General features: G+C 34.3%; 1 protein-coding gene across 1 annotated transcript; it reads right to left on the bottom strand.

Moving 5' to 3' along the window:
- Window positions 1–9,028: 9,028 nt before the first annotated feature.
- On the bottom strand, window positions 9,029–10,542 carry LOC143074643 (uncharacterized). The gene has a single exon (XM_076249999.1). The coding sequence runs from the start codon at window positions 10,390–10,392 to the stop codon at window positions 9,307–9,309; it is 1,086 nt and encodes a 361-aa protein (XP_076106114.1). The 5' UTR covers window positions 10,393–10,542; the 3' UTR covers window positions 9,029–9,306.
- Window positions 10,543–12,848: the final 2,306 nt, after the last annotated feature.

Genomic DNA, 12,848 nt, shown 5'->3' with positions numbered 1-12,848 from the left:
AAAATAAAAGCAGACGATATAAGTCCTTCGTGCTACACAACCGTCTAATCTTTGCGCTAAAATTAAACCTCATAACCAGTGAACCGACACGAATACTACCTTTTCGACTTATTGTTATGTACAAAGCTAAGCTATATAGGTAAAATTAATTACAGTACATGTATGTACAATTGCTATTGCCAAGGGGCGTAGTGATAAAAAAGTGTTTTCTTTTAATAAATATATATACATATAAATATGTTAGATTTATGAAAGAAAATGAAACGGAAAAGAAAAGGGGGAAGAAGGAAAACATGTACAGAAATTGTTAGTAGCTACTGAGTGGTACATCGAAACCTAAAATAAAGTTCCATATATTTGTACAGTAAAATTGAGAACGGAAATCGAGAGTGTGTCATAGAGAAAACAACCCAACCAATGAGCAGAAAAACAACCGAAGGACTTTTCTTTGAAAAATATTCATGGTTCCCGTATGCTTTTGGAACATACACATATCGACCATGAAAATATTCTTTATTACTATCGGACGATTTGGTTTGGATTTGTAACTGCCCAATCATTTAATTATTCCCTCTTTATTAAAGATGTTTGACGTACGTAATCGTTGACCATGTAGTTTATAGCTTTTGACCCAAGAAGATGTATTTCTTATGGAAAATATGGGCGGGTATATTGGTGACGGTTTTGAATTAAGGAGATCGGGTATGGATATTGACACTACATTAAATAAATAATTTGAGAATGAATGCATATCATGTATTTTATTCCTATATATTTTTTTGGCTCTGATTCTGACCAATGCTGATTATAATATACTAAATACATATTTACATGTACACTGTGATTTTTAATTAATAACCAATTATGTCAATCAATTGTATCTGATTTTATGCCGTTTATGGGCTCTGTAATTTGGGAAATAAAAAATATATATTCTATTCGCGATCGATACATTTCAATGTCACTTGGTCTCTTATTGGAAGCTATTTCATTTTTGTTATCATATTTTTTCACATTTTGAAAAACACTTAAACAATGAATAGCTTGATACACCAAGGGGTTTATATGTCATATAACCTCCTTGGATAAACTATTTCAAACTAACCATAGGAAAATCAACTTCCAGAGAGAATAAAAGTTGATTAAATTTATTCAACCGAATTACGTGTATTTAAAAATTTCATTTAAAAATTGGCGCATGAAATAATGAAAAATTATAATTGTCGTAAAGTAAGTCTAACTGAATTTGCCAATAATTATTTATTATTTTACACATTAAATATTGCTTTCAATTCCGTTTTTTTTTTTTTTTTTTAGTTTCTCAGTTTTTTTAGTTGTCTGTATAGAACGTTCATCTTCGCCAGCCAAGGGTTCCGATCCACTCCCAGTGGCGGATCCAGAAATTTTCATAAGTGGGGGCCCACTGACTGACCTAAGAGGGGGCCCGCTCCAGTCACGCTTCAAAGATTCTCTATATAAGCAACCATTTTTTTTCCTAAAAAGGGGGGGGCGGGCCCCCTGGCCCCCTAAATCCGCCTCTGACTCCCGCTCTAGAGAGAGCATGAGTGGATTGTAACCCTTGGCTAGCGAAGATGATGATCGTTTAGTGTACGGTATTTGTGTTGTCGTCATTTTTTCATGCCTCTGTCTTTCTTACACACGTGGATTTTTATTGTCCCCATAGTATAGTCCCCCTTTTTCAACGACAGTCGAGATGGAGAGAAGAAAACTACAGAATATAGAATAATGGATTGCGAAAATATGAATAATAGCAAATGATGACCTACAAAATTATCTGAATGATGACCTACAGAACCCCACCCCTCCCTGATCATCATTCATTGTTTACTTAAATTTACAGTATCACATCTTCATATTTGTCCTTTGAATTTTAACAACAAAATGAAATATTTTAAACATGTAAACAAAGTATTAATGTGGCTCACAACCTGTAATTTTAATTGATTTTGACAACTGCATTCGTGTCTTTTAAAATGATAAGAGCCCAATCTATCAAAGTAAAGTTCAGATTCCGACCCAACCGTGCAGTCATGGATCTTTTATCTCAATGATGCCGCATGCTTGGTGGAGAAGTAGCAAATCCCAGTTTTACTTGAAGTCTTTGGTTTAAACCGAGATAATTCAAAAACTAACAACAGGAGACGTGTATGATATTAGGGCGTATGCACGTTTCGCCTACATTAAAGACTCCAATGGCGCTGGAACCAAAACAGCTGGAATTTCCGTCGTACTTTCTGCATCCTCTTCAAATCCTTTTTCAGTGTAGTTTATCACGACGGGTGCCACATGCGGAGCAGGATCTGCTTACCCTTCTAGGGTACCTGAGGTCACCCTCAATTTTTGGTGGGGTTCGTGTTGCTTAATCTTTGGTTTTCTATTATTTGTCTGTTTGTCTTTTTCTATTTTAGCCATGGCGTTGTCAGTTTATTTTCGATCTACGAGTTTGACTGTCCCTCTTGTACCCTTCGACCCTCTTTTAGTTATATTTATGACATATATAATGTTGTTGATACTATAAAACGTATGCTCACATTCAATTTGTACTATTATATGCATTGTACTGTGGAGAATTTTGTTTATAAGTATGTTTTGCTTGAGTCTGATCCTTTTCGCTTTGAGCAAATAAAATATGTTTTTAAAGCTAAATTATTTAAGTTGGAAGGGTGAAATGATTGAAAAGAAGTTGAAGAGCATTAATGACAAAAAGTATTTTAAAAGACTTTTTAATTAAGTCGTGCCCAACTCTGGCTATTGGACAGGACAAAGCACGTTGAGTAGCGAATCTGAAGGGAAAAGGTAGAGTCGAGGTGAATCAACGAAGAACTGGTGTTCCCTTTACAATGCTATAAAACATGCTGAATGTTAATTGTTAGTACAACACACTTATGTTTTCTGTGTGTCTATTGCTTCGGTTGGATAATCTAATACGGTAGGTCTTACCGTTTGTAGTCCAAATGATTAAAAGAAAATAGCCTTTCATTACCGTAATGATCATGAAAATTGTTAGAACTGATTGCATGGTCGTTACGTATTAAAGTGCGCCACTATCCGTGATGTCCTGTGGTGCCTGTCGTTGATGATCGTTGCTGGAACATCATGTTCGTTGCTGTTCTGCGGTTTGCATGTTGTGTCGAATATTATTTTATTTTTGTGTGAGTTTTTCTATGATGGGTATTCTTGCGTTTGTTTGTGCTGTCGAGTAGTGTTGTCATTCTAGCGACATTTTTTAACATTGACATATAAGCGGTAGGTTTTACTAGCAATAAAACCAGGTTCAACCAAGCATTATGCTCTTATAATGTCCTGCACGAAGTCAGGAATATGGCAGTTGTTATGTAATAGTTCGTTTCTATTTATGTTAGCGTTTGCTTTTGTTTCTTTTGATGGTTTTTTTGTATTTAAGTGTTCCTGTTGTTCCTTTGTTTTCTTCATTTAGTTAGAATGTTTCCATCAGTTTAGTTTGTGTGTCGAAATGGTTTTCTCTCAATAGATTTATGACTTCTAAATACCAGTGCACTGCTGTTGCCTTTATTTAGTACAATTAGAGGATGTTCGGTGTGATCATCATTAAAATATGGTCTGTGTTAGTACAATAACAGAATGTTCGGTGTTAGTACAATAATAGGAATGTTCGGTGTGAAATATGAATGGATAACAACTGTCATATTTCGGACTTGGTACAGGCATTTTCATCTGTAGAAAATGGTGGTTGTATAGCTAAATAAACTTCTCACGTGTATGACAGTTGCACACAATTCCATTATAATGACAACGATGCGTGAACAAACAGACTTAATAGGTACAAATGTTAAAAAAAAACCGGGATGCATGAGTACAAAGCCACGTTTTATGTAACAAAGGAACACAAAAGGGCATATGCACAAAACACATAAGCAAAATTGAAAAACAAGAATACACAAATTGACCATAGCACAATATTACCATGACGTGATGTAAAAAGTAAAATCACAAAAAAACTGAACTCCGAGGAAAATTCAATCGGAAAGTCCCTAATCACATGGCAAAATCAAATGACAAAAACACATAAAACGAATGGACAATTACTTTCATATTTCTGACTTGGTACAGGCATTTTCAAATGAAGAAAAAGGTTGATTGAACCTGGTTTTATAGCGCTAAACCTCTCACTTTTGCGACAGTCCCATCAAATTCCGTTATATTTACAACAATGCGTGTACAAAACAGACATAATAAATAAAATAGTCAAAATGTGGGTACAGCAGTCATCACTGTGTTACAATCTTGAAACAAACAATTTTACAAAAAAAGCACAAAATCATCTATCAAATTAAACCATATTCATTGCTTCGCGTGTCTGACGTCAGAAATATTAATACGTCACATAGGAACAAATTTTGTCGTTCAATGTTTAACCAAAACAATTTTATAATTTCACATGGAGAATGTTGGAATACAGGGTTAAACAAACAAAAGTATGTTAGAATTAAAAGTACAGAACCACGTAAAATGAATATAACCATAAACAGATTAAAAAGTAAATGAAATATGAATACAAATCATCGCAAAGAATACTATAACACGTTATCAAGATGATAAACAACGAATCTATACTTCAAGAAAATCGTTTATTATTTGTGAAGTTGATACGGAATATTTATCAACAAGATCTTGGTGCCTTTCGATGAACTTTCTTTCTAGAAAAAGGACGAGACGTTCTTTGACATATATCACCTGACTTGTCAACTTTCTATTCAGACACTATATGATGACGTTTTACAAAGTCTGAATAGAAGCTGCGAGCTTTGAATAGCGAATAAGTTGGGAATCCAGCAATTGAACACAAAAAAACTAGTGCAGGTTTAAAATTAAGGCAAACAGGTCTTTCTTTATACTTTAACTATGGTTTTAATTAAATTGAAATATCTGACAGTACAGATTTTTTAGTTTAATATTAATACTAACATTACTTGATAAGAATATTAGATTCATACAACATATTTAGAGTTTTAAATACAATTTAATTTCCTTTAAACATGAAACCGCAAGATATCTTTTTTTTAAACATTGTCAATGTTGAAATATTGATTTGAGCTAATATCAATACAATGATTATCTACTAGTATTTAGCTTGTAATCCCAAGGTACATTTTGGTTATAGATTTCACCTTTTGAACCTTACGGTTGTATGATCTGTTTAGTATGATCAGTTCGGCATCTAGAAATACCATTTGGTCATTTCTGTTAATTGATTTCCTTAATGATTAACCAACGTATGTTGGGTCTATTAAAAAAAATGTTATTAGAAATTTAAAATTTTTCACAAATAAAAAAAAATATCAAAATATTCTTGATGTATAAAAACTTTACAATTGATCTCTTTATCATTCAGTGCAATTTTACTAAAATTAAGTAAGGAAGTTCCTTTTGCAAGAAATGGCATAATACCGTTGATGAAATTGGCATTTTTACGTTTGTTCTTCCTTTTTTAAGGCTCTCGGAACATAAATAGGTGTTCTGATGAATTTTTTTTTAGTTGAGATTAAACATATTTATTTATAGTGGTTTGGAAAACAAGTTATTGCAACTTATATAAATCCCTTTCCACTTTGAGGGTTCGAGTGCTGTGTTTTAGCGGCATTGGCCTGCTTTTTTTCGAAATCTACAAGGGAGTCTCTTACGTGCAAGATATATGGCTCTCTCTTAACACGGATCAGCCATTTATCGTCCCTTTCCGAAGGACTATCATTGTTTCTCGAGACCATACTCGCAAATGGTGTCAAGGTAGAGCCAAACATTCAGTCCCGGAAATTTTCTCCTCGGCGCTTGGATCATTGCCCACACGCACTTTGATAACTATGCCGAATGAAAAAAATGGAGGCACATTTTATTCCGTAAGTACTAAACGCATTACATTTTAGTATGTGTGTAGAACATACATGTGTTCTAAGCCAACTCATACATGAGGCGAAGACAGGAAATACGAATTTGGCAGTTGTATAGTATATGGATCCATACCACACAGCAGTATGGTAGAAGTTGAACAGAAATGAATAGTAATGGGTTGTACCATCTCACCGATACTATTCATTATGAGTATGAATATCACAATGAAGGCAGCAGAAAAAAAAACAAGAGGTCCAGGATGAAATTTAAGCCAAGAAAGTCAATATCAATGATATTTAGGAAGGGTCAAATTACAACAAAGTTCCAGCTTAAGATCCCAGGTGATGAAACCCAACAATTTTACAAAACTCTATTAGGTGTCCTGGAATATGGTTTGATGACACCGTAAAAGACAAAAACAGTGTGATTACAATTCGAACATAGGTTGCAGAATTGCTTATAAGGTAGACAAGAGTGGATTGATTGCCTTGGAAGTTAAGCTGGGATATATAAACATTGGTTGAGATATTTTCTCATGATCTATGCAATTACGGCAACAACAGTCGAAGCCATAAAATGAAAGATGAACAGTCAACTCAGAAAATAGCTAGGAGTACCACCAAGTTTACAGTCATATGTCTTCATAGTCGATCATCACAAATCCATATACCCTTTTACATTAACTTTTGATACAAGGTCTCAAAGAGCAATTTGTTATGACTCTCAGAGACAAGTACCGGACGAAAATAGTCAGAGAAAACTGCAGGGGATCCGGCAGAAAGAATTCATCCTCACAAATACATAGTGGGTGACACCTGTACTTGTAGACAGTGCTTATGAATGACACATTTCCAACAGTGGCTAAAGGCAACACCAAAAGAGAAGAGCAGCATAGTGCAGTCTGGAATAAGACAAGTAGAAGAAAATCAAAGACAAACAGAAACAGTAGAACTTAACCGTCAGTAAGTGTTGCGCTGCCACAGGGAAGATATCGATGGCGAAACGAGAAGGTCATAAAACATCTAACTGATATCCCTAAAGTGGGGAGGAGGAAGAAGAGACCAAAAACAACAGAGGCAAAGCAGAATAGATTCGTTAGAGAAGGAGATACTGGTCATGCAACAAAGTCACAAAGCGTTTCATCTTGGACAACGTCAGTGAATGGATAATGAGGGCTGATATTAGCAAGAAGCTTGTGTTTCCAGAATGTGTGCAGACAATTCTACATCCAGACATTGTAGTTTGGTCAAAGACTTTAAAGATGATGTTAGCAGTAGAACTAATAGTTCCTTGGAAAGAGAGATGTGACGAGGCATACCAGAAGAAGAATAAGTATACAGAGCTGATTACAACATGAAGAGAGAAAGGTTGGAAAGTGCGGCCTTTCCAAGTCGAAGAAGGCTGCAGAGGAAGTTCTAGATAATCAGTACGGAGGATGCTACAGGAAATGGTAATAGTTGGAATGGCAAATAAGACATTAGTTGAACACATAGGGGAAGCAGCAGAACGTTCATCTTGCAGATTATGGCATCGCCGAAATGTTATGAGCTGGAAGCCGAGTGCTGATGAGTAGAGGTTAGGCCATCCCTACTGACCTGTCGGCCAGATGATGTTACCAGCAGAGAGCGACCGAGATTCAGAGATGAGTCAAAAGAATGTGACTACAGAAAAGCAGAATACCACCATCTGTAAGTAGTAATCATTGGGTAGATTTGCTCCAACGTAAACTTGTCAATGGTTTTAAGAAAATAAGAGTGTTATTCTCAGTAGAATTTGTCATAAGTAATCTGTCACTCCTATATCTTAAACATTGGTTGAGAATTACTATATACAAATGGTAATTTATAAATTCAAACTGAGGATTGAAACGAGCAAGTGTCAAAGAGACAACAACCGACCGGAGAGCAGAAAACAGCTCATAGCCACAAATGTGTCTTCAACAAAGCGTGAAAGTCCTGCACCAGAGGCGGACTTCAGCTTGCCCGGTACCTTTTCATGATACATTTGGTTCTTTATGAAGATAAAACGTCGTGTTAAATATTTAGATCAGTTTGAAAATTGAAAAAAAAAATGTTTTTATATGTAATGATTTTTAATTGATGGTAAAGATACCTTCAACACAAATACAAAATTTTTGGTTTTCTGTTGTGTCATATATAGTAGATCGTAGGATGACTTGGTATCACATAAGTAAGTAAAGTTCTTCAGTAACTGCGGGGTTTCTTTAGTACGATAATCTAAATTTATCAGTTTTTGTTTACTTGTGTTTATGTTATCCATACTAGCATAAGTCTGTTTAATATTTGCACCGGAAGTTAAGCAGTTAAATATATTTACAATCATAGACATGTCAAAGGCATGGCTTTGTGTGCGTGTGTTACAATTTCTACACTAGCAACGCATACGAATTAAAATGTAACGTACCCTTATTTATCCATTTTTATTATACTAATCGCTTTAAATCTATTTGGAAAATGCATGTACCAAGTAATGAATGTGACTGTCGTCACTCGTTATGTTGGTTCAGCATGTCAGTTTTTATGTATTTCCCTTCTTATGGATTACCTTTAAAGTTTGGTATTTTTATTATATTGCTGTGTAGAAACAAATGACATTTCAAAAACAAAATCAAACTGTTTAGAAAATTTGGATGGTTTGTTTATCTAAGAGAGGCGAAATATTCATAAGAGATATTCAAACTCATTAGTCGAAAACCAAAAGGTCAACGCAACAGTTAAAACAAAAGATGATCAAAAAGATTTACTAGTAACAGTTTACAAAACACAGCATAGAAAACTATAGACCTAGCTGCACGAACCCCTAGTAAAACCGGGGTTGATGAACTAGTCTATGTTTATCCAATTTTACACAAGACAATCTTCCCAGAGTTCACATCTGTCAATAAAAATCTATTACTGTTTTTTTCGAATCGTATAATCCATGGATCGGATATTCCAAATGTACTCGCTGGAATTATTCGCAGTCTTTTACCGTCTTTTGTGAGTTGATGGACATTCTTTGAGATGTACCCACAAATGTACACATTCCCTTCATAATCTACATCTATTCCTCTAGGGGCGATCAATTGTTCAACAGTACAATTGTACGTGAATCTTGCTTTCCCGTCTACATGTTTACACACCGCATTGTTTTTCGTAGCACATATATAATCATTTCGTTCAGAAGCATGTAAATAGTAACTATCATCACCAGTTGGAATATTTTGTGTTATTGAACCACTTGATGCATCTATCCACATTAAATTTCCAGAATACACAATTATAAACTCTGGAAACTTCGGACACACGTACTGAATTCCCATAAACTGATGATTTATTGTTAAATTCTTTTCAATTTTCATATCTTTTACGTCAATGATAAAGATCTGTGGGTGTGCGCCGACAGCGACTTTAAAATTATCTATTTTTGTAATATCGTATGGACTATGTGGTAATTTCTTTGGTAGACACATTCTCGATTAAATTTAACAACTCTAGAACTTAGTTTGTTTGTTAATAATATGAAATTACAAAAGAATAAACCGCTTCCATATGAATTCCCTGACGTTCCATTGGCTACGTCAAACATGTGAACAATTTCTATGTTACCTGTTTGCATGTTAACCGACGGCCCATGCATCAATGAATCAGATAAACATAGGCTACCGAACCATGTTTCACTACTTTCACATTTTTTAATGAAATCAATTGGCTGGAATTCCAAAGATCTCATTTTTAACATAGACATTACATCTTTTCTTTGATTGTCCAATTCGTCTTTCCTTGTAAGAAGCCTATTTACTTCTGTTAAACACTGCAGTTCCGATCCGTGTTTGATGGACATGTCCATTATTCTCTTCCAGTTATCAACAGTACATTTCAGACTGGTAAGATCCATCTCTTCATTTTCTAAAGCTTTCAAAATGTCTCCCTTTTTAGTTGATAATTCTGCTTTTATTTCGTTTTCCATTCTTGCTAAGTGTTTGATAAAATTACTTTTCAGTGTGTCTATCTCTGATATGATGTTGGTACTTTCGGTTTCAATCTCAGTTTTATTGTTCTTATTAAGTTTAAGAGAACTGTCAATTTCTTGACCGAATTGCTGTAGTTTCTGATGAAGATCCATGGTTTTTGATGCTGTTTTGATACCAGTTGTAGCTTTATCAATGGTAGTAACGCTTTCGCATTTTCTGTGGTTAATTGTTGCACACAATGTACAGCACGGTTTAGAATGGTCATCACAGAATACTTCAATGGCCTTATCAGGATGCTCATCACAAAAAACAATCCCAGATTTACCAACCATGGCTTTACAAGATTTCAGTTCTTCGATAGATATTATTGTATGATTTAATGTCATTCGGAATTTTCTGTGATCTTTGACACATTCTGTACAGTATGCCTCGCAACATACTATACACCAAGACTCGGCTGTCTTCGACCCATTACTCAACTGACATGCATTACACAGCTTCTCCGATCTTGTAATGTCTTTCATGTCCATCATCGATATTATCAGATGGTTTATGGGCAGTTGCTCTGCCCATGTCTCTGGAACACCAGGGTTTCCTTTGAGTTGAATCAACTTGCGGCAAAGCGGACATTCAAAACCACCTTTTTCTTTTTCTTTTGTAACTGACGAAAGAATGAACGTAGAAATGCAGGATTCGCAAAAGGTATGAAGACACGGAAGGTATTTGGGAACACGGAAAGTTTCTAAACATATTGGACATGTTAATAACTCACTTAATTCGTCTTTTTCTTCAATCGATGTCGCCATTTTAATTCGTTTATCTAAATATATATCTTCCCTGTTGGACTTTAAACCGGTTATAAATAGATAAAAGTTACTTTCGTTTAAATGACAGACCATTCTAACATATCATGATTTGTTAGAGTGTTTTATTCTTAATTTACGGTTTATAAATTTTGTTAGGGTATTCGATGCTGTCCATACCAGTGTGTGTTAGCTGATGAAATAGAAAAACTAAAAGTAGCTATTTTTATGATAAAGATAACATAATATGTAACCATAATTATAAAAAAATAATTCGAAACTGCAATTTTACATTTTTGAAAATATCATCTACTTTAAATATATATGCCAATGCATATTGTCTTGAATAAATTATTTATTAAGATAAATCCTGTAGAAGTTTGTTATAGTCTTGATTTAATTTAATAATAATACAAATTAATTTTAAAAAAAATGCACATGTAAACGCTTAAAGTCATCTGAAACTTCAATTTAAAAAACAAATTGATGCATATGTTTTTATAACTACATGTGTACATATGGCTAGTTGAACAGCGGTATACTACTGTTGCCTTTATTTATATTATAAAACAAATGAACAAATTTTTTTGTCAAGAAAATTCTTTAATTTGTCCAAATTTAGTGGAAATTAACTTTTTTTGAATTATTTGCTTTCCCTAGAAAAACTTCGCTGACTTTATTTCCGTATGCCGCGACTTTAGCGTGACCTTTTTCGTAAAAAAAAGTAAAAATAAGGTGATCGCTATAAGCGTCGCTTTGTCATCGAAATTAACTATATTTATATATTATCGTTGATCATCTCAACGAGATTGCTTTTCTTGCTTGAGGTGGTACGGTACGGCGAAAGCGAGAAATGCTATCGAGTTGAGATGACCAATCATAATCTGTTGAACGCTATTTAACCTATGACGACGTGTCAATTTCATGTCAATGTCATTAGCAAAGCCACGTGCCTCCTTAGTTTCTAGCGTTAATTTTCCATCTCAAGCGAGTAGCATGATATGAAAATTTATCACAAAAAAGGAAAAATGCACAAAATAGCGATAACTAATTTTACATGTTATACACGTGCTTATCTGAATATCAATGCGTCTTTGTTGATTGTTTACTAAGGTGAAAATCGGTAAAATTCAAAGTTTGACCATATGTGTTTTAGAAATGGTATTAGATATTATTACGATTCAGAAAAGTTGACACAAAAGACGTAGGCCAAATAGTTCAACAGAAAGAATCATTAGATAAAAATAATCAGGTTAGTAACCATTTATATCAGAGAAAAAACATATTAGAACAAGATAGAAGGCGTTTACAGAAGGTAATTAAACAGCTACCAGACATGAAATATATGAGTTATCCAGAGAGATTGAACAGAAACGTAAATGGCTACTAGTACAAGTAACAAGCATATTTAAACACGACAGAATGAGTTGAAAGGAGGGTAACTAAACAGCAACCAGACCTCAAAGATATGAGTTATCCAGAGAGATTGAACAAAAAAGTAAATGGCTACTAGTACTAGGAAGCAAGTCCTCTTTAGCATTGTAAGAAAACTCACAATAAATAATAAGTAGTTGACCAAATAGAATATCAAAGTGGTTCGCCAATGGTTTTTATCAGATATCCGAAAACACTCTTTCTCTGTAAGAATAGAAAATTGGAACAAACTGCCAGACCAAATTACCAACCCCCCTCTTTTTTTCCATCAATGCCTCCAAAAACCGATAAGACAAGCAATGGATGAATGAGGGATGTATTATAATGATTATAGGGCAGAAATATCCGGCAGTTACGAAACCAATAGTCAATGTAATGAATAAAATATGAGCCTGGAGAAGAGGAACCTTTAAGAAAACTGTTAGCAGTTATAGGAATATTTTCACAAGAGAGGATGCATTAAACAGTCATAAATTAAATGATGCCTTAAATAAATGCGATGTGAGAAGAATTTAAAAAAAATATTGTCACAAAAAGGAGGAGCATATCATTTGATCAGGTCGTAATAATATTGCTGAGATGAGGCAAAACAGTTCCTAAAGGTGGCTCGCGGGTATAAATCCCATTTTTTTTAATATAGGATTTCGCTATATTTTTTTATAATACGGTTTATCGCTTTTATAAGATAAACCAATTTAATTAAAGAGAAATGATTATTGCCTCATTCGGATCCGGTTCTTGTTTCCCGCCAA

This window comes from Mytilus galloprovincialis, chromosome 5 (assembly GCF_965363235.1).
Source record: "Mytilus galloprovincialis chromosome 5, xbMytGall1.hap1.1, whole genome shotgun sequence".
NCBI classification, from domain to species: domain Eukaryota; kingdom Metazoa; phylum Mollusca; class Bivalvia; order Mytilida; family Mytilidae; genus Mytilus; species Mytilus galloprovincialis.
Note: the sequence above shows the minus strand (reverse complement) of the source record. Positions and strands in the feature narration are given on the sequence as shown.

Bases quoted from the DNA above. Each gene is read 5' to 3' on its own strand.
- LOC143074643 (XM_076249999.1), bottom strand. From the start codon at position 10,392: ATGATGGACATGAAAGACATTACAAGATCGGAGAAGCTGTGTAATGCA.